At 33.0% G+C, this 22,660-nt stretch overlaps 1 protein-coding gene across 1 annotated transcript in view; it reads left to right on the top strand.

Annotated features, from left to right (window-relative positions):
• The window catches only part of AP3B1 (adaptor related protein complex 3 subunit beta 1), a 212,354-nt gene extending 192,248 nt beyond the window's left edge, over positions 1 to 20,106 (top strand). The window contains exons 25-27 of the mRNA XM_039874889.1: positions 2,527 to 2,624; positions 7,701 to 7,839; positions 19,380 to 20,106. Of these exons, the coding sequence (XP_039730823.1) occupies positions 2,527 to 2,624; positions 7,701 to 7,839; positions 19,380 to 19,533 (391 nt within the window). The 3' untranslated portion in view covers positions 19,534 to 20,106. The remainder of the gene's footprint in view (positions 1 to 2,526; positions 2,625 to 7,700; positions 7,840 to 19,379) is intronic.
• Positions 20,107 to 22,660: the final 2,554 nt, after the last annotated feature.

The following is a 22,660-nucleotide window of genomic DNA, read 5'->3' as shown; positions in this document are numbered from 1 at the left end:
CCAATCATCTTAATGGTCACAAGATGCTCTACTGCTCTACTTCAAGGCTTCTATGTATTCAGCAGGAAAAAAAAAAAAAAAAAAGGAAGGAGGATAAGTGACTTGGAGACAGAAGCCATGTCCATTCAGAAAAGCAAAACTTTCCCAGAAATCTCCAGCAGACTTCTGTTTATGCATCACTGGTCATAACTTGGTCACTTGATCACTCTTAGCTACAAGAGAGGCTGCGAGATAGTGTTTCAATCGGGTACATTGTCTACCTGAACAAAATCAGGATTGTTTCAGGAAAGAAGAAAAAATAGATATTGAGGAAGCAACAAGTAGTGTCTGCCTCAGCAGTGTTCCAGTTTTATTACATTTACCTCATGAGACCCATTTGGATGAACTTTTATCCTTAGTTTTTCATATATAATTACATGTTTCAACAACTACAGAAAATAAACACACATTAACCAAAAGAAATGAAAGCAAAACATCCAATCAATGTCCATCATGTATTAGTCTCTAACACATTGCTCCTTACTAGTGGTGACATTTCAGGATCAGCACCACCCCACCACCACCAACTTAAACCTGCTGCTTCGCACTTAGAGTTTCATATGTGCTTTAGAAGGCAAATCTTTCCCTTCTTTCTCGGCTCTCTCACCCTTCTCCCTGGGCATCAGTGCTGTATAGCTTCCTATTGTCAATGGAGTAAATGGCATCCTTTAAGAGTGTTGGGAAGGAGATGGCTGATCATTTCATCTGTAATTAAAAAGAAAACATGAAGAAAGATAGTGTAGTATAATTTAACCCAGTGGTCCTCTGGCATTTTAATTATGTACATCTATTAGTAAAATATTTCTGTTATGTATAATAAATATCTTCCCATATGTATAAATATATTTTTAAATTATATATGTTGTGTGTATGACTCACTGTGCTAACATATTATGTATGTACTAAAATATGTAGAGGAAAAAATAGAACTTTAAAAGGAATTAGAAATACTTTTCTATATCTCTACTGTAGCACTTACCATTCTATTTTAAACATAATTCAACTCTTTCTCACTGGACTTGTGAACTTAAAGGTTCAATCTCACTTGCCTTTAAATCCTCAGGGACTTGCACAGTACATGGGATCAAGTTTGTATTCAGTAAATGTTTATTGAATTAATAAATAAATTGGATTTATTGGTCTGCCTTGGACAATCCACATGTGAATAATTCAAAGCATTTTTTTTTTTAGTCTTTACTTCATTTAAAAAAATGGCAGCTTACAAAATAAAATATATACTAGCATAAAATAAAAATAGATATCTTTTCTTTCTTCATAATACATTATTTGTCCCGACCTCACCCTTCAATAAAGTGGTTTTTTTACCTAATGTTTGGTCTTTCTTATCCACAAAATCCATCCACCTAGCCACTTTCTCACTGGCCATGAGATCTAGTTCTTTCTGTGCCATTTTCAAGAAAGCTTTTGCTTTTCTGATACAAAAGAACAGATTTGGTTGGCTTAGTTATGCACTGCTCTTCCATCATCACTCTTCCTTCTTCAGTGGAATGTAAAAGTACCTGGAGATGCAGCAGCCATCTGGCAACCGTAATGATAACTGCCAACACACTAGGGATGGTGGAGTTGAAAGCCAGAGAAACTCGGGTCCCTAACAGCACCTTTAAGCCATTAAACTAGCCTTTCTTTAACTCCAGGATGTGTTGTATACTAAACAATAAGCTCTTGTTTCTCAAGAAACTGTTAGTTGGATTTTCTGCTTATTTGCAGCCAGACACAGTCCTAGCTGATAGACTCATCAACTTGCCTTCAGATATGTAACTTAAAATTTTTAAAGCAGTTTTTGTCATTTCTTATAGTGTCATAAGATTTAAATGAAATCAATGCACTGTTGTTTTTCTATGTGATACAAGTATAAATTGCCTTTCTTAAGTTCTTCATATCCTGTCAATTGAAATAATAACTTTCACCACATGTTGATCCATAATGTCAGTGAATAACACTACTAGACAATAAAGGTTTTGGTTTTAAGGAAGCACGTTTGCAGATGAGATATTGTTTTATTAGCACATCTAAACACAGTCGAGTCACTCCATTTTATTAAAAGCTAATCTACTATTTTAAAACTAATATTTAACCATTTTAGACTAAAGCACTCTATTTTCTACACTTTAAGTACACAAAGTAAAGATAAAATATTTCTTATCTATCTAAGCTGTGTGAAGTGTTCCTCTGATAATAGTGGATCTACACTCTTGCTGCTTACTTGTTTTTAAGAGTTCTGTGTTAAATGGTGTATTTACTGTAACTGCATATTTTTGTAAATAGTTTTCCAATTGAAGTAAGAAATGTATTTCTCTGCAAATAATGTTGAGAAGTTTTTCAAGCCTTTTAAGCTGTGACTTTAAGCCAAGAAGCTCTTACACTTTATATGCTGGCATATGCTTTAATTGCACCTATTTAACTGCATAGTGTTAAGAAGAATGTTTATTAAGCTTTTAGTCAGCTTTTATGTGGTATTTATTTTAGTACCAAGGATGATTGCTTCAATGTTAATATTCAGCCACCTGTTGGAGAACTGCTTTTACCTGTGGCCATATCAGAGAAAGATTTTAAGAAAGAGCAAGGTGAGTGATTACTACAGTTTACTAGAAATTCACTTCCCAAATATGTGCTCATTTTTCTGGCTTGTCTCTAAGATAAATTACCATGTACTTAGTTATTAACAGATGTCAGTACACAATCTTCTAATTTTTGCTAGTGCTTTGCCTTTATAAAATAACCTTAAAAGTATATGTTTATCTACATTCCGGGTATACCTGACAATTGATTAATATGTCTTTAAAATAATTAACTTTTTGATTCTGGGAGTTGTGGTTTGCCAACCTAATGATGTTCTTATGTGTTTTGTATTAGTGAAGATGTCAAGAATTTGGGACTTAACCAAAGTTCTACCACTATAGATGTTGTATTTCTGTTTTTTTTCCATTATAGAATTGTTTTTCATGTCTTACCAATATAGTTTTCCCTGCACACATTAGAGTGCCTTACCCTTCAAAATAAAGTCCTAATTATAGCTTTAAAATACCTTCATTTTCTTTTGACCTAATTCTATATTAAAGAAATGTTATATTGTCAGATTATCAGAGCCAAAACATTTAAAAATATGCACCTAAAAAGGAAATATTTTCAGCAGAATGAAAGTATTGTTGTCTCATGCTTGTCTCAGAGTCAAGCATACCTTCTAATAAAAATAATTTTTTTCTTAAATGAATAAGGGAAAATAACTCTGACTGGACTTGTGTTTAATTAAGGATAGCATTTCTAAAACTGGAGCATATTTAAATGGTGTAGTTAGCAATTTTTAAGTTTATGAGAACCTAGGCTATTTTTTCTCTGGAGGGAGTTATCAAACAAAGATCCCTTCATCTCGAGGTCATTAATTTATATCTGTCAAGCTTCCAGAAAGTACTGGGCACACACAAATATCTACACCAAAGGAGAAGGGCATGCTTCCTGGCACTCCATCGTTGTAGTGCCAAAGATTTTTATACTATAAGTCTTTGCAATCTACAATGTCAGAAAGAAAGACCTGTTGTAGAAGACTCTCACAAAGAAAATCTCATGCAAGACTATAAATGAATAGTAATCTTTTATTCTTCTGCCTTATTTTTAAGTGATAAAAAAGAATGACTAAATCCATCTTTGCACTTGCTTTTCTTGGAAGTTGATTATTGCTATAGAAGAAAGTCATCTTTGTGATTTTATTTTTCTCTTGACAAATTGAATTGATTCTTACGTTTGCTATTCTTACCCTTGCTGGCGAAAGCCTGCCTCTCTGCTTTACACCTGCTCAGCAAACCAAGGTGAGTGGCACACAAGTGATTGAATAAGCTTGGGCACATTTATTGTTAGGGGATACTCTTTTTTTTTTTTTTTTTTTTTTGTAAGTGCAGCTAAAGTGTTTCTAAAGCAGCAGATTATCATATACCCTTTCTCTCCCTCAGCTTTGGTTTAGAATACTTGATATTTCGATCAAGTTTTTTGTGCTCTGCTGTTGACTGAGGGATTTTTCCCTGACTAGCCATACAGAACCGTAAGCGCATAAGAGAGGTGCGCTTGGAGAACAGCTGTGGTCCTCTGTGGAGTTGTTGCCAAAATTCCTTTTTCTTCTGCCATTTTACTTCTATGGTTGTTGATTATTTGTCTGAATAAATCTGGCAGCTGTTTGCTATGTTTAATAGAGCAGAAAGGCTACTCTGAATAAAGCTATTTGAAAATTTGTTTATATGAAGTATTTGTAAATCCTTGCAAGTCTCTTGGCATTTCTGTATCATTCTTTCTGTCTTCCTGAATTCATTCTTTGATATGAGACTTGATGCTGGCAAATTTACCACAAGTTTAAAGAGTATTTTCAATAGCATCTTTTTAGTTATAGATTTCAGCTGGTTTGGCAATAGAGGTATCAATTCTTAACTTTACACATGTATTTGTTTGTTATAATAAGGAAGAGCTTAGCTTATTTCACAGAAGATACCTAGAAATGACTCACTAACTGAAAATCCTAAATCAGAATAAAAATCAGTTTCTTCAGATTTTATCAGTGCAAAGGAAGGCAAAATGCCATTAAATTTAAGTAGTGTCTGTATGTGTTAGTACATGCTAGTTTTAACCTGTATTTCCACTTTAAATAAAATGAACTTACATATTTAATATCTCATTTCACAGGACATATATTTTAAGAATCAAGAAATGCATTAAATGTATTATTTAGGATTTAACTAGAAAGATATAAATAAAAATCAAGGACTATAGTTCTGTTTTTATATTTTATACAGATGTACATAATTAAAAAGTATTTACAGTATTAAATAAGAATGCTTCTAACAGATTGTACACTTTAGATTAATATTTTATAATGAAAAAGTTTTGTTTCTCATATATATAACCTCATCCATCCCTTTTTCTCAGTGGTTGGCATTTAGAGTTCCATGGCTAACCATGCATGTTTATGAGGTTGATAGTCAAAGAGCTAAATGAAAGATTGGTTTATCCTGTATATTCATATTATTCATATTCATAGTATTTATATGATGAGCCTTAACCAAGAGCATGATTTTTTTCATTGCTTTGAGTTTTGAGCCTTGCAAAGTTAATAATCTAGCTGTTGGATAATTTCAGTGCCATAAATAATATGAGATATCTTCCTTACTTAAAAAATTTTAATTCCATTTTAAGGCCATTTTAATTATAAGACACCTAAGCCAATTGCTTATTCCAAACTGCCTCTCCTATTCATTTTCTTCTTATGAATTAAATTGGAAATCTAAAACTTAGAAAAAAATTATTGTATCTATTATATTATTTGCTTTGCATTTTAGCAGTTAATTACAGCTGATTAACCTAAATTAAGTGCTGTCCGCTACCTCACCAAAATTTAGATAAATTCTAATGAAGCAACAAATTCTATAGTCTAATAATTTTTTAATATTTTTCCAATAACTTTACCTTTATTATTTATGAGCAGGCAATATAATATGTAAAGTCCGGTTTTATAGGAGAAACTTTTAATGATACCTTGGCATATTTTCTTTCTCGTTAATTTGAGAATACCTGATATATTTTCATTTAGAAAAATCTCTAGTTTAAGAAATCTAGAATGTTTACTTAATTTTATTATGATTTATGTATTCATCTTATGGGTTCCTAGCTAGCAAGATGCTAATTCTTTAAATAGTCAGACATTTACTATTTTCTGGCCCTTAACTACCACAAGCAATCATATTTGATGCCCCTTAATTAGAGCACCTTTTTTTCTTTCCAGGTTCTTTTTCCACCTCAGCAATCGAGACAATACATTTGCTTACCATGCTGCTCTCCTAAGTGTTCTTTTGCATGTAAATTAATCTTGATTCAGTTTACACTGTCATGCTGAGTGGTACAAATTGCCTATAACAATAAAACAGCATGAGTTAAAAATAAAGGGGGGTGGGAAGGCAGATTGAATGTGTGCCTTACTTGATAGGATGTTACTTTGCTTTATGCCAATACATTAGCTGACGATAATGAATCTTCTGTTCTGAAAAGCATGGTTTAGTTGATTTTTTTAATTTTACTTCAATGGAGCAGTACCTTGTCTTTTATAGACCAAGTTAGACAAACCATTAATGACAAGAGTGTTAAGGTTAAATATGAAGCAATGCATTCACTTCTCTGAGTGCTATCCATCTTTCCATTTACAGGAGCTTGACAAAAGTACTGGCTTTGTACAACATTTCCTTTAATTACATGCTGCGGGAAACAGGCTTTTAACATAAACATAGTTGCATTCATTTATTCAGCAGTTGCTCTTCAATAGAGCTTAATGGAGAAGGTTTAAATCCTAAATGAGTACACACATCTCTCAGCAGTGTTATGTCAGCAGCCACTGTGCTTTACTTAAAAGCAGTGTTTGACTGCTTGTGTAGTTTTTAAAGCTTTTGCCTAATATTGAAGTTAAACAGTCTAAGACAGAACGCAGTGTCCCCGAGTTTGAAAGTGGTTAGTAAAAGCTGCTCTTTGTTAAAAGCTAGATAAGTCTTTTTAGAGTGTTAGGCCTTGGTGTCCTCATACAGCTAGTCATAGGAATTTTTAAAAATTTCAGATTGTATTTGCAATGAATAACTAAATTAAATACATAGCCCTGGAGATGCAGGGCCTTTTGAAAACATAAAATCAAATTTTACCATTTTCTTAAATTTCGTAGACTATCATGCACATATCAGATGTCTCAGAAGATTATCATTTTTAGTAAATTTCATTAGGTGTCGGTGACATCAGATCCAGAGAGATGACATTTATTATAATTATTTTGTTTATTTTAATCCAGGTATTAAATTTCAGTATTTGTTCCAAATATTTGGTATGTTATTGAATTTGTTCACTGAACATTTTTACATGAGATTTTGATATTAATGGCATGTCTTGTGTTAACTTGGTATGGCTTTTGTTCATGATTTTGCTTAACTTCTTTCTTAAATATTATTTGAAATATCTCTGGTATTTAAGGTTTTCCATTTACATTTTTTCCTTTGTTTTCAAATGTTTTGCTTTCAGAAATTTCAGTTGATGTTTTCGTCAATGACTGTAGTGCCATTCACTAGGCAAATGCTGTTATCACTAAGGTAGCTTAGATAAGTGTACATTTTTTAGAACCATATAACTGCTCAGTGACTTTCAGTCATTGTTGGGATAACTTTGCTCCATCATATTGAGGTCATTCATCAGGAAATGCTGCTAGTTATTCAAGAATCACTTTGATTTGTTCTCAGGCAGCATTTCATCTTTCAATGAAAAGGAGAGTAGGGAAAAAAGTCTCAAAAAGTAAAAGCTTAATAGTTTACAGATGCTAAATTAATTGAGTATATTAGAGGGACTAAAATTGAAATTTCATCTTTGTGATTCTATGTTTTTATCCTATAGTATTTAAAATAATATTTATTAAGAGTGATATTTGACTGCATTTTTTGTACAATAAGAATTTAAAAATTTTTTGAAACAGTTTCAGATCATTTTAATGTTATGATAATTATTTTGTAATTACATTCTGAAGTGGTATTTCTTTTCTTGAAAAAAGCTTTTGAATTTGGCTATGAGCTTAAAATTATTTTAATGTGATTTTCATAAAGAAGTTAGTAAAAGGTAGCCTTCTTTTGCTTTTACAGGAATGCTAACAGGAATGAATGAAACTTCTACTATAATCATCGTTGCACCACAGAATTTCACGTCCTCTGTGATCCTTCAGAAGGTTGTAAATGTAGCCAATGTAGGTGTGGTTCCTTCTGGCCAAGATAATATACACAGGTAGGTTCACCAACACGTGATATGGAGATAGCTTGTATATATGTGTAAGTTTATAATTTTCAATTCATAGTTTTCCTTAGAAATAACTCCTAAACATATACATGCCTCCCTTTTCTGATGCTATATTTGATTGATTGGTTTTGGTTAAGGCCCTCTTCCCTATTTCTTACAATCCTTATTAGCACAGTGTTATGGACTATCCTGAAAGATAAAGGTAGTATACCAGCTTTTTATAAGAGCTTGATGATTTGTAAAGAAACTCTTTTGACATATGGTTAAGAATTGATCTTATTTCATCAGATTAAGTAGATTTCTAAGAAAAACTATTTTGTAAAGCAGTAGAGTTGGACTTTTTTACTTGAAAGTAGGGAAGCTTGAGTACTATATACAGATTTCCTTTTGATAGCAGTCCCCTAAGGCTGCTTCCAATAATAAAGAGCTGCTAGAAAACCAGATAGGGTCAAATGCAGCTTCTGTTTCATAGACCAAGAATATCTTCACCACCAAGCATCGAAAGCATGAGATCCAAGCCACATGTCTTTAAAGGTAGCAGAAAATGTGATTAATATGTCGGCCCTCTTTGCATTCGTATGAATGCCAGTGGCTTGAAATGAAAGTAAAGATAAAAATAATTACCCCTTAAACATGCAACTGTTACTTAGTCCTCTGTGAGCTTGAGGGAATTCATTGCAAACCATTTTAATTCCTCTGCCATTCCACTGAAATGTTGTACTTCTGCCATTTATACACACACACACACACACACACGTAAATTTAAAATCTAGAGGAATGCCTTCAGACATTTTAAAAAAATTTTTTTAATACAGGGGAAAGAGAGGCCTCATATAAAGAGTATTGCAGGCGATATAAGGTTTAGACTCAGCTCTGCCATTATTGGGCTCGATAATCTTGGGCAAGTTATAACTTCTCCTTATGGACTTTAAGTTCCTCATCTGTTTGGAAATGGGTAAAGAAGGAGACTTGAAATGAAATTCTGTGTTATCTATGGAAGAATATTGGACTTGGTATAAAAAATACTGAGTTCAAGTCTTGATCTGCCATTATCTAGAGTTGCCTAACTTCGTCTACAAATAGTGACAGAATGAAAGCTACATGTACTAGTCAAAAAAAAAAAATTTGCCTTGTACTTTTGGGGGGTTCTGTTTGTTGTTTTGGGGGGAGTTTTTTGTTTGTTTTTGTTTTTGAGAGGAAAGTCCTTAAGTAAATGGATCAAGAAGTCTGATATTTCCATTTCTTAATTTATAGCAAGCCCTATCTATCTCACATAAAGTGGTGTTAAATAATAAAATGGATACAAGGTCATCATACCGGTACCATGGAAATACAATTATCTGTCAGTTAATATTGTTCAATAGGGGGAAAAACGAACAGAAGACTTTTTAATGAAAATATTTTGGTTCTTACTTTTCCTGTCGTTTCTGCTTTCTAAATACTTTTTCACTTTCTTGGGTGATTTTTCTCTTGTTTTGTTTTATTTATGGATCCTTTGAATTATTTTAAATAACTAGGACACCAAAATATCATACATCAACTGTAATTTTTAGCTTATACAGAAATTTTACTTGAAACATCCAGTGTTCAGCAATACTTCAGTCCTGTTTTAATATGTTCTTTTGTAACGCACAAAAAGACATAGGGTAACACTAAAAACTTCTAATTTACTTTTTGTTTTGTTTTGTATGTGGATTTTTAACTTTTCTGAAAGCAATGACAGCTTTCCAGATTTTTATTTCTGAGAAAAACATAGCAAAATTATCCTTCAAAGCCAACTAATATGAAGGGTATTTTCCTATTGGGAAATAGACTAAGAAAGACACTTAGCATAGTTGTGTAATTCTTATTAAAACATAGTTTGCCTATAACTTGTTTTGGTGGTTTGGAACTTAATGCTTATTCAGATAATTAAATTATAGTCAATTCTCAATTATCCATACTAATGCAAACAGACACACAACTAAGAACCATGATATTTGGCTTTGGCATGCAGAGGTGGCGCTCAAACTGAGCATTTATGGTCCTCATACACATCCACAGTGTCTTGATGCTGTTCTAATCAAGCCCTATCATTAGCAGCCAGCCCGGTGGTTGGCTCTGTAACTTGAGGGAGGAGCCCAAGTTACTACAGAGTCAAAAATGAATAAAATGCCTATATGTAATCAAAAATAGGCTGCAGTATCTTAACTTGCCTCACAAGCCTCATCATACTTAATTGAAAATGTTTTTACATATACTTTTACAGTAAAAGTATGGTTATAATAATGTTCTAAATTTTAGAAAGCTTCCAGGTAAATATCTAGAGTTAAGTTATTATCCTGCATATGTAACATTTTGCCATTCTTTTATACTCAGTAACAATTAAAAATAAAAATTGTTAATAAAATCTGTACCAATGCCTTTCTTAATTTCATTTAAAATGAAGTAACAATTACCGTTTATACTATAACACAAATGTACATTTTACCACTTTGCTGAATTATGTTTTTAACAGTAGTGTTTAGTATTATATTACCCTGTGGTATTAATGAGTTTATATATCTAAGTTTATATATTATTTGTTAATAATAAAATTGAAATCCCTATGAGATTTTTGAGTGGCTCCTTAATTCTTCTGCAATGGTTTCTTTTTTGAGTGCATGAAGAGTAGGACTAAAGCCATTTCTGTATTTATTAATGGTACTCCATTTAAGATTACTTTTAAAAACAAGGATAAAACATTTTGACTGTTAGTATTTGAAGCTATTATAAATTTCAGTTGAATAAATTATTCTTGGCTGACCTATGTTCTACTTAAAATTTTCAGGATCTTTTATTTCCAAGAGGACTTTTTAATAAACATTATTCTTTCTGGCCATTCAGTGAATTAAGTTCCCACTGTCTAGTTTGGGAATAATTATTCTTACTACTTTTCATATTTTGAATATTTTTTACATTAAATACCAAGTAAAAAACACCTAATATAAGAATTAGCTAAGAAAAAGTGAATCTTCATCAATATGGAGAACTGTGTAATAGTATAAAGTAGAAATTTTGATGAAATACGTAATAGAAAATGGCTCCTAAAACATCAACAGAAAATGGCCTTTATTAAGAAAAAGTAATTAAAGGCTCACAAGTTTTATGGAATTCATTTCAAAAACCAGGAGCATTTCCTATGAACTACTTTTAAAGATCAATTGAGAAAGCATATCTGCTGTTAGATTATATGGCATTTAGTTTAATTTTCTAAATGAGCAATAATATCAGAAAGCCAACTAGTATACTATTGAAAGACTTTGTTTTCATTTCTGTGGTACTTACTTGCTGATTGGAAAAGCTGCTCTGTGCGAGCAAAAATTATCTTACTGAGGTCTACGAAGCCATAGTCATTGTGCCAATCTGCTGTTTTCCAAATTACAGTCACCATATGATAAGGGTAATACAGAAATGTGAATCAAAAAATTATCAGAAAGCACTTTTTGTAAATAGGCAGCTGGATATCTTAATGTCCTGTGTTAGATATTCACAGTCAAAATATATGAGATATACTATGCCTTGTAAAAATCTTAAAACATTACTAATAAACTAATAGGTAAATAAAAGTATATACAAAGAGCAGAATGAACAGCAGTAAACTAATATATGAATGGACACAAGATTTAATGTTTTAGGAGGGGAGATTAGACAGGCAGTGGGAATCCTATGATTATCCAGGGCCAGGAAAAATTTCTTATGCTCCTCTGAGTAAGAAATCAAGTAAGTGTTGATGAAGGAGGTTCATATTCAACAACAGAAACTGAGATGTACCCAGCAATTGCACTTCTGGGTATTTATCCAAAGAAAACCAAGACACTAATTCAAAAAGATATATGCACCCCCGTGTTCACTGTGGTTCTATTTACAATAACCAAGCAACCTAAGTGCCCATCAATAGACAATTGGATAAAGAAATTGTGGTACATATATACAATGGAATATTACTCAGCCATAAAAGAAATGAAATCTTACCATTTGCAACAACATGGATGGACCTAAAGGATATTATGCTAAGTGAAATGAGTCAGAGAAAGACAAATACTGTATGATTTCACTTATATGTGAAATCTAAAGAACAAAATAAACAAAACAAAAACTCATAGAGACAGAAAACAAAGTGGTGATTGCTGGATTGGGGGTGGGGGGCATTGGGTGAAAAAAGATGAAGAGATTAAGCAGTACAAATTGATACCTACAAAATAGTCATGGGGATATAAAGTACAGCATAGGGAATATAATCAATAATATTGTAATAACCATGATAGTGCCAGGTGGCTACTAGACTAATAGGAGGATGACTTTGTAAATTATATAAATTTCTAACCATTATGCTGTACACCTGAACCAGTATTCTATAATATTGAATGTCAATTCTAATTGAAAAATAAAAAGTTTTTAAAAAGAAACCAAGATATATTTGCTTTTATTACTTGTTTATCCTCTGATAAAGATACCAATGTACAGTAACCCAAAAGCAGAAAGCTAAACATCTGTAGTTCCAAAATCCCTAAGGTTTTTTGTTTTTTGTTTTTTGTTTTTTTGGTACAAAAGAGCCATGTGGGAGTTTATGTAAAACTCAGATTCCTGGGCCCACACCCAAAAACTCATATTCAGCATATCTGGGACAGGGCCCAAGAATCTGCATATGAGCCAATACAGCAAGTGTTTATACAGCAAGTGTTCCAAAGTTTACAGTCTGAGGCAGCCTTGTATTATCGAGTTAATGATAGCCACATGCCACATTTTAAAATATATTTTTCCTATGTTTATAAATTTCCTTTTCATAGATTAGTCATTAAGCGATAACTATAGGCAAGATTTTTTTTAGTTTTTCTTATGTCTTCCAATGTGCTCCATTAAGAGAGTATATTATTATAGCAATAATATCTATGAAACAGTCTTAGACCATAAGTAAAAGTTTGTCTTTCAGCAATCTCAACTATTTCACATTTTAACCCAGTTTCGGAAATTCTGACATTCATATACAATATCGTGTTAAAAAGAGTTGTCATTCTACCTACCCATTTGACCCTTTCATGAACAATAAATTGACCCTGTAAGGCAAGAATGTGATATTTGAGTGAGAACAGAAAGCCTTGTCTCTGCAGTGATTCTATTTTAGTTCTTAGCTTATTCAGTAAGACCTTAAAACAATTTTCATCATTAATTTGTATTCAGTACTTATATTCCTTCCCCCTCTGTATATCTTAATCTATGGTTTGGATTTTATCTATCCTGTCACTTTTTTAATTTGCAAGTTTTGAACAACTTGTGACTAATTAGTAGAGTTGCTACTTAGGTCCTTAACTATTAGGAAAGTCTGGTGCTATGAATGGAAAAGTATATCCATAGCAACCTGGCAGTCAACATTTTAATTTATCAACATATTTGAAGAGTTTATTTGTTTCAGGTTTAAAATAAACATTTTTATTTAATTAAAATAGATGTAAAGAACAACTTGTTTCATTTCTAGGCCTTAAACTCATGATGGATCACAGTTATATACATGTTTAATGATTTTTAATAGGAGAAATACTGGTGTGTAGTATTGTTTCCATCCTAAAATATCTATATTGTGTAACTCCATTCAATATTTCTAGAAGATGTTTGTGACAGATTTCATTAGTGCTGGGGTTACAAACATGAATAGCATAGTCACTTCTTGGTAGGTTATTTGATCTTTCTGTTTCTTCTCTTCTTAGGTTGATCAACCTTTGGGTTACTGTCTTTGTTAATTGTTTTATTTTTTCCCTAGTAACTGGGTAATTTTAAAGGAACATAATGGAAAACAATAACGTGATAACTTGGTGCCCTAATTTTATAAGCCCTGATACTGCAGTTGCCATTCTTCATCTGTCTTAGAACAGAATTTTGTATAAACAGTCGTTAATATGAAGGTGCCAGGCTTTAGTCTTTTCTACAATATGGCAAATTTGGGATCTCAAACAGGACTAAGGATTTGTGGGACCTATTTAGAAATCAGTTCTTTCTCAGGTTGGTGGTCGTCCACTAGAGGACAGCACTGCTTTTTATCTGACTGCTTTGATCTCTGCAGGCTCTGTGAGCAGCAAGCATTTCATTGAAAAACAAATGTGGACCTCAGTTAATTTTTACACGGAAAGCATATTTGGATATTTCAGAAATAACCAAACTACACAGCCGATTTTTGCTTTTAAAAATTCTTGATCTAAGTTATTTTTAATTTTACCACTTGCGAGGTAATATTCTACAATGCAACAGTTTTACTAATAGGAATATATGACTGTTTTCATGTAAAAATGAAAGAAAGGTATTCTTGATGACTTTCCTTCTGGGTTGACAATTTTTTAAGGAATCAAAGAGGATGGGGTAAGACTTTATTTGTTTTACAATTTGGTTTTCTCTTGTTAAGCCCCTCTCACCCCCCCCCCACCAAATAGACAAACCAAAAATTCTCTGAAATAACTGGAATGTTTCATGTCTTCTTTGAGAAAATGCGCTCAGATGTTTTAGCTTCCCTATACAAAGAAAGAGAATACATCGTTGACCAGAGAGTATGGGGAATCATTTTTTTATACCATCTCTAAAGATTAGAATAGCAAATAGAGAGTCCTAAATTGTGATAGTAGCTTATTTTTTGTTTCAACTCTTCTCAACAGAATGTTAAAGGAAAATATTACAATATTGCTGGCTGATTTTTTTTTAAATAAGACTGAAAAATACGTTGCTTTAGATAAATTTTCTAAACTTGAATCACATGTAAATGTATTTCTCAGTATTAATTCAATAGTGTGATGGGCTTAAATTTAAAATACAATTTCGTAGTCAATAAAATGGAATTTTTTACAATTTATAAATTCTCTGCCTGTTGAAAATATTCTGTTATATTAACTCAAAGTAATAAGGATTTATTATTTTAAATTCTTTGGAAAATAATGCTCCAAATGACCATGCTTAGATATTCGATGTTAAGAAACTTATTCAAACTAGTATTTCTTACATATAATCATTGTGTGGCTTCATTACACATTTGTCAACTTTGGACTAATTATTTTTATACAGCTAGGGCAGGGCACTGCATCTTGTGATCGTCTTTCTTACTAATAGGATTCTGTCTGCTTCAGCAGGCAGTAATTGAAGGCTTCATGTACAGAGTAGGAAAAAAAAAGTTTTAGCCTGAGTGGGCCATTGTCACAGCTTCTGGTAACCAGTAGAACAGAAAACACGAGAAAATTGAACTCAGAATAGAAAAATCAGAAACCAGGAAGACTATCCAAGAGAGAAAAAAAAGCATGTCTTAGAGCTGTTGCATTAAGTGTAGCAAATATGATTCTGTGTAAAAAAAATTTATGTTTGTGAATACACTGGAAGTTGATGCAACCTCTCAGATAAATATATATTTTTTTAATTCATGTCTTATTAATATTTTAGTTGTTTAGAACAATTCAGTTGTAGGATATATTTTCCTTCTAACACAGAGCATTTATGGTCTATAGCTAATTTCTCACAAATCTAAAATTTAAAAATGTGGTTTAAGTGCACAAGGAAATAAGTCCATGTCTTGTAAACAATACATTTGTTCAAAATCGTTATTATTTGACTTGTTTTCATAATTCTGTCAATAGTTAAGACAAATTAACTTTTTTGTGAAGGATGGTTTATACTATCATTTAGACTTGGCAACCAGCTTATTTTGTCTTTTCTTTAATCTTAATTCTTATGGGCTTCAAAGATTAAAAATGCCAGTTGCTTGTGATAATAGACAAAATTTGTAATAAAATGAAATACATATATATCCAAAAAGTTTTACCTTCTCAATTGGTGATTACAAACAGTGAGTGCTTGGTGGGAAGATGAAAATGAAAAAAATTTAAAAATACCTAGGTGGTATTTTTTTAATAACATGGAGCCCGTCATACATAGGCAATACATCTTTAACTGTCATCCATTTATTTGTTCTTATTTGTGGTGTCACTGGTGTCTGAAGGTGGTCAATCTCCTTCCTAGTAGTCCTTCCCTGTATTACAGCTCCATTCAAGAAGGTTTTGTATTTTTCATTGCTGGTGTCTCTTTTGAGGGAGTGGATGGTGGGAGGTATTTAAAATATTTTAAATCTTTAAAGGCAGAAATTAAAAACATGACAAAGCATCATGCAAAAAGATGCTTCGAATTATAGAATACTACAAAATCAAGTACACAGTTTTTGACAGGAAAAATATTCCTTTTTAAAGATTTTGGAACATTAGTAGATTATATGCATATTAGGTAAATAAGAAAAGCCTTAATAGATCTATCGACTGATAAAAAAATATTGAGTGTGTTTTTGCATATATTAAGAGAATGTGTATGATCTAGAATCAGAATGCTTGGGTTCAGATTCCCACTTGACTATTCACAAGCTGTGTGTCCCTGAGCAAGTTTCTCAACTTCTGTGGGCCTCAGTTCCCCCATCTGTAAAGTGATCTGATTCATAGAATCAAATGAAATAACGCAGGTGAAATACTTAGCACCCACTGTGCAAAGCACTTAATAAGTGGTAGCTGCTATTATTAATGATGATCAAAAACTTCACATGCCTTCTGAAAAAAATTGTCAGAGTATGATCTTAGTTTGAGGCCAAGAACAGAGGTTCTGATGCCAGCTATTAAATTTAATATGTAAGTATTTGACCCAAGCTGTCTTTATAATCAATGTTTATTACATCCAAAAGCTAGCTATTTCTTATTGACTAACTAGTAGTCTTTCCATAACTATCTTTTAAATTGGGAGGTACAGGATTAATAAATTTTGAGGAGTGACGTTTGTTTTCCGTGGACCAAAACAAACCAATTGTAATCATCTGTGTTCCAATTAAATACATCCTTTTGAACTATAAAATGAGAATATCAGAACATCTGATCTTGTAGTCTTCTGCTTTAAAACATTGCTCCCACTATTTGTGCCTACTAGGACATAGAGACCTATTTAAAAGGCAGTAGCTTTTACATCAGCTAACGGATTTTATTCCTAAAATGATTTACTTAGTGTGTTTCCACTGCAGTATAAGCAAATGCCTTCTTTCTTTCATGCCCTATTTTTTACAGTATTGATAATTTTGTAGTAATAGGATTTCAAAAACATGTACAAGACACTAATTTTAATTTTTGTAAACATAGTTACATCAAAATTGACATTTATGTGTCCTGAGTTTGTATTATTCTAACATCGGATTTAAGTTTTTAATAGAAAGGAGATAAAATGTGCCTTGGGGCTATGTAAGCCTGAAATTCAAACAACAGTGCTTTTGTGTTCCTATTCAGACATAATTCCTTCTCTATGGTCCCAAGGCACGAGCGTTAAGTAAATAAAAGGACTAATAAGACTATTGTTTACACAATTATAACCCTGTCCGAAATAGGGGCCACTGTTGAAATATTTGTTGAATGAAGATACGGTGATGACCAAATCTGTGGGGGAAGTTGCTTAAGTGAGTGGGACAATAGAGCTACCTAGTATCATTTGGCGACATGATTTAACAGAAATACAGAAACAGGATTCTCCCAATGAAGCATAGGACCTCAAAATTTTAGACAAAAGAAATGCACAAACCTGCAATGTTGACGGAAAAGAGAGGTCATTTTGGGGTTGGTAAGCTTTGTGTTCTCTCAAAGATGAAATTGGGGTACCCTGTTCCTAATCTATTGTGTGGCCATCTGAAGAGCAGATAGATATGTATGGTAAGAGCTTTATAATACCTCTTTCAAACATTGGTATGATTTCTGTTCCAAAACTGGTTACTTAAAATTGTTTCCGTAGAAAAGCTGCTTTGTCGGATGCCTTACCAGCCCTCAGCATCTTGGAAAGAGTAGCTCTCCATGTTTGCAGACAGCACACACATAAATGGCTAGGAAGGTTTCTAATGTACTTGATCAACAACCCATTAGCTAACACTTTAAAACACAACTTAAAAGTGTTGATAATATTTTCAATTTAGTAAAATTAGCATATTTGTTTTGCTTTTGATGCATTATTCTAATTATTGTTGGAAAACTGATTTTCATGATTCTATTTAGGCCAAAAATGGCTTGTTAGGTTTCAAAAAAAAGAATCTAATGTTTTATGAGATCTTGATGTCATTTCAAAAAAAAAAACTCAAAAAAGAAATTACTTTTCATTTAAAGAGAATCTGCTTCCTGCTTAAGTGGCTAATATTTTAATTAAGTCTGGAGTGAAGTTTTTCTGAGAGTCTCCTGATAAACTCCCTCTTTTATGTTGATGATAATTAAACAGATCCCTGAGGACGCCGTGGGCTCTGTGCAAGGCCCCTGCTAATTGTCAGACATGAGACACTGACCAGTTGGTTTGCTCTTGAATAGTCCGCAGCGTGCTGTCAGCGCGGCAGTTTTATTTTTATGTATTGTGAGCTGTTGTCAGGGCTAACTGGGTGCCATTGTGGCTGAAGATGTTGCGCAAATTGAGGCAGATGGCTCAGATTCAGACACGTGTCATACAGAAAGGGGAAAGGGGATTGGCCCTGCAAAGTGGGGTCATAGCAGGTCACAGACCTGCTCTACACTTGTTAGTGTTTTCAAAAGCTCATGTGCAGCAACTTTGTTTTTCTCCAGTCATCCCTGCAATCAAACCCCCTGCCCCCCTCCCAAAAAAAGTGTGTGGAACATGCTCTATGTGGAAAATGGAGGCCTAGAAAGGGTACCATCCTCTTCCTCCATGTCTCTGGGGCTCAACTGTGCATGCAGAATGAATTAGCAGGATTGACAGAAGTTCATTGTGCCTCCAACGGCTTTTCAGTCAATTGCAGTGCTTAAAAGGCTAGTTTTGCTTTTAATTCCATGTAATTAGTAGGTTCTTCATGTCTTGGAATTTAGTAATGGAGCTTTAGACCTCAAGTTTCCTCTATTCTAAAACAAAAAGAACGATCTAATATTCTAAACATTAAAAGAAAATTTTTAAAAAGGGAGTGTGATGTTTCGCTTGGCTGTCACGTGATTTTGTTACATGTCATTATCAACATTAGAGATTGAATTTGAATATTCTAACATGCATGAATTCACTGAAACAAGTTTTATAATGTACATCAAGTTATCTAACTTTTGCATAATCATTTCCAGATATGAGGAATTTAAAATTTCAAGCTCTTAACATGTTTTAAAAATAAAAATATAGTGCTTTATTTTAAATGGACCTGTGCATGGTAAAATGTTAAATTTCAAAGGAATGAATGATTTCCAATTTATAGGAATAGAGAATTATTCACATGCATCTATTCAAACTAATAAGTAAAATAGACTTCCTTTTCCTGTTCTTTTTTAAAGATGCACTAAAATTACCTGCTTGTGGTAAGCATGGTGCTGGGCAGTTTATTGATTTTTTTTTTTTTTTTCCCCAGAAGAATGCTTGGCTTTGAGTTTTTGGCAGTAGGGAACCTGTAATAAATTATTGAGAAAAAAGAGTTATTTTAAACCTATTTGAATTTATGCTGTCTCCTTCTCCCCCTCATGATAAAAGATCTCTCTCTCTTTTTCTTGCAGGTTTGCAGCTAAAACTGTGCACAGTGGGTCATTGATGCTAGTCACAGTGGAACTGAAGGAAGGCTCTACAGCACAGCTTATCATAAACACTGAGAAAACTGTGATTGGTTCTGTTCTGCTGCGGGAGCTGAAGCCTGTCCTGTCCCAGGGGTAACCTGCTTACATCTGGACTTCAGAATCTGGCACACAACAAAAGTGCCTGGCATCCACTACTGCTGCCTTTCATTTATAATAATAGCCCTTCCATCTGGCAGTGGGGGAAGAATACACTCTTGACATTCTTGTCTCCTGCTTTAGAATGCTAGTGTGTATCTATCATGTATGCAATACTTCCCCCCTTTTCACTTTGCTAACCAAAGAACATATATTTTACTGTCAGTTATCTCAACTCTTGAATCCATGCGGCATTTTCTCTACCCTGATACTTCTGTCCTTCCCATCTTCCTTCTCTTTTTCAATGATGATAGACATGAATTAGATATTTAAAGTTCATTGGAGATCATCTTCCTCCCCTGGTAACCAAAAATTAGCCTAGAAATAGTCTAAATGGCCTCTCAGCTTGGTATGTGAAAACGGGATAGCATACTTTTTAGAATTAAATGCTAAAACAACAAGGTCTCTAAAATTTTGTTCTGTGAATTTCCTGGTATTTTAATTGGTTATTGAGAACTATCATCATGAAATTATCTCTGAATAATAGGATGAATAAACTAGCATATGAAGAGCATTTGTCTTTTGCATTTTTAATGAGGAATTGTTTATAATCCTGATGTTCATATGCTGAGGTTTCTTTATTCTAAAGTAAATATTTTGAGTGTTACATTATTGCAGAGAAGCAATGGGGTTTAGTGGAAGAAAAACCACTTTCAGACCAGGTAGATTTTCTAAATGTGTTACAGAGTAGTTAACTACAAGAAAGAAAAAAAAATTGGCGTATGTAATCTTCATGTTGCAAAATAAAACATCTCTTTACATGTCATTTAGATCTATTAGTAGAGATCTCTTTGCAAGGCCTATTACACCTGCTGAATAACTTCTTTGAATCTCTTGTTCCTTTATAGAGCTCGATGCCTAACTTCGATGGACTGAAATGCCTTTGGAAACTAATATAAAACTTAATTGTAAAAATCTTAAAACCAGTTATACGATCAACATATTAGCACCATTCCCTAGAGTGTTTATTTTATTTGCAAACTTAGGCAAGTTACTATTTTTATTAAAATTATTCTATAATCAGAAAATTTCTTTTTTGAACCACTCAAAATTTTATTTACCTTTCTGACACGTAATGAGTCATAAGTTTTAAGATAGTATATGCTAGTTCCCTTTGTATAGAGAGCCACATAATGATTTTTATAAAATAAAAAGAAGATGCATTTATCGAAACATTGTAGATCATATATAAAAGGTAAAAAAAAAAAACAACAGGATGAAACATACTTGGGATATACATACTGAGAAGAACAAAACACTGGAAAAAAATTATTTAAATTTTCAAGCTAGCGAGCTGGAGAGAACAACCAAGGTTGTTATATTTTCCTACTCCTGAAATACCTTAGTGACTCTGAGTGAAGAGGAGTATTGCAGTGAGGTCACCTCGCTCTGCGCTGCCCCACTCAGGAGCCTTGTATCCTGTGATGACACCGGCACCAAGAAGCTCCTCTTTCACTGCAGCCCACTGGCATTTCCATTATTAACCCTTTTTCTCAGAGCTTCATAATAACTCGGATTTTTAAGTCAACAACTTTTTGAAACAAATTAGTTGGCAGGCTAATTACCTGTTTTTCTGAGAAACATTTGTACTTACCCTCAGAGCAGAGGGAAAAGTGCATGTTGTAATATAGAGAGTTTTTTTTTAATCTCTTAAATGAGACTACTCATCTTTGAAAATAGGTAATGCATTTGTAAGTTTTTTAAAACTAAGGAAATTTCAATAGGACTTTACTTTTACATAAGAATATTTTTGACAGCTAACTTTTAAAATCTATTATATATTATATTATATATTAAATCAATAATATACTGTGGTATTCTAACAATTGAAACCATTTTGATATCAACAGCTTAATATCATTTAAATATTTTTCACACAAGTGAAATTAGAAAAATGACCAAAATTCCAAGTTTCAGGTTTGCGTGGGTTTTTTTTTCTTTTTGGTACGGTGATTCAGAGTTCTTTGCCTCATATTTCCTTTAACTTTATCATAATCCATGATTATCTTTAAATTGTTCCATTGAGTCGAGTTAGTCAATGTTCAATTCTTAATTCTAGCTATATTTTTTCATTTTAATGTCCACTTAATGGGACATTTTATGTACACCAATCTTGAAGAATGGCTCTCATAGTGTATTTCAAACTGAGCCTCATTTTTAGTATCACAATGTATTTGCCTTATTTATTACAAGAAAAAGAGAGTGTTCTTACTCTGAAGAAACTGTAACAATGAACTTACCAAATTAAAGTACAGGATACTTGCCTTTCCCAGTAACTATTTGCAAACATTTGAATAGCTTTATAATAGCTTATGAAAAGGTTTGCCCTTGTAACCTGTACTTCTGTTGTTAAGGGTTTATACGTTACTATTAGAGAAGACAAGAAACCAGAATGTTGAATAACAGAGAGAGGTTAAAAAAAAAGTCGGACCAGCTAAAGGTAAACCTAAGCTCTTTCACCATTTTTATTCCCTCTGATCTCTTATTTTATAGGAAACTTTTTAAAGGCATAAAAACCTTTTCACATGAAGAGGGAGGGAGCCCCATGTTATAACAATTAACAGAGCCTTGCTCTTCCTTTCCATTTAGAGACAATATCCACTGTGGAATGTGAAGAACTTTAGTAACCCTTGTCAAGGGGTATGGTAAAATAGGAGATATGCTCTATTCCCCCAAGAAACCTATTATCCCCCCAATTGTCAGTAGGCGAAGAAATGGTAACATTGAGTTTACTAAGTTAGTGAACCCTGATTTGCAAACAGATTTTGCTTATATACTAACACAGGCTCACCTCCCAACTACCCACATATGCTTCAGGTGCCAGGTCCAACAACTTTAAACAATCAACCCCCAGAGACTTGCTGAACCTATCTCTTCACCTCCACCGCTGCTGTCCTTACACAGGTGACCGGACCAGACTCGCCAGCCACTGTGCGCATGCTTCTTTGGTTCTTCCATCAGTCGAAGGCTGGTTCATGGAAAGACAGTTACTTTCTGATCATTTATTTGCTTATTTTTTAAATCTTCTTTCTCCTTCTCGTCTTCCAACTTGACCAGTTAACCTCAGA

The sequence above is a fragment of the Pteropus medius genome, unplaced genomic scaffold (genome assembly GCF_902729225.1).
Source record: "Pteropus medius unplaced genomic scaffold, Ma_sr-lr_union100, whole genome shotgun sequence".
NCBI classification, from domain to species: Eukaryota; Metazoa; Chordata; class Mammalia; order Chiroptera; family Pteropodidae; genus Pteropus; species Pteropus medius.
The sequence above is the reverse complement of the archived record's forward strand: the minus strand, read 5'-3'. Positions and strand labels throughout refer to the sequence as shown.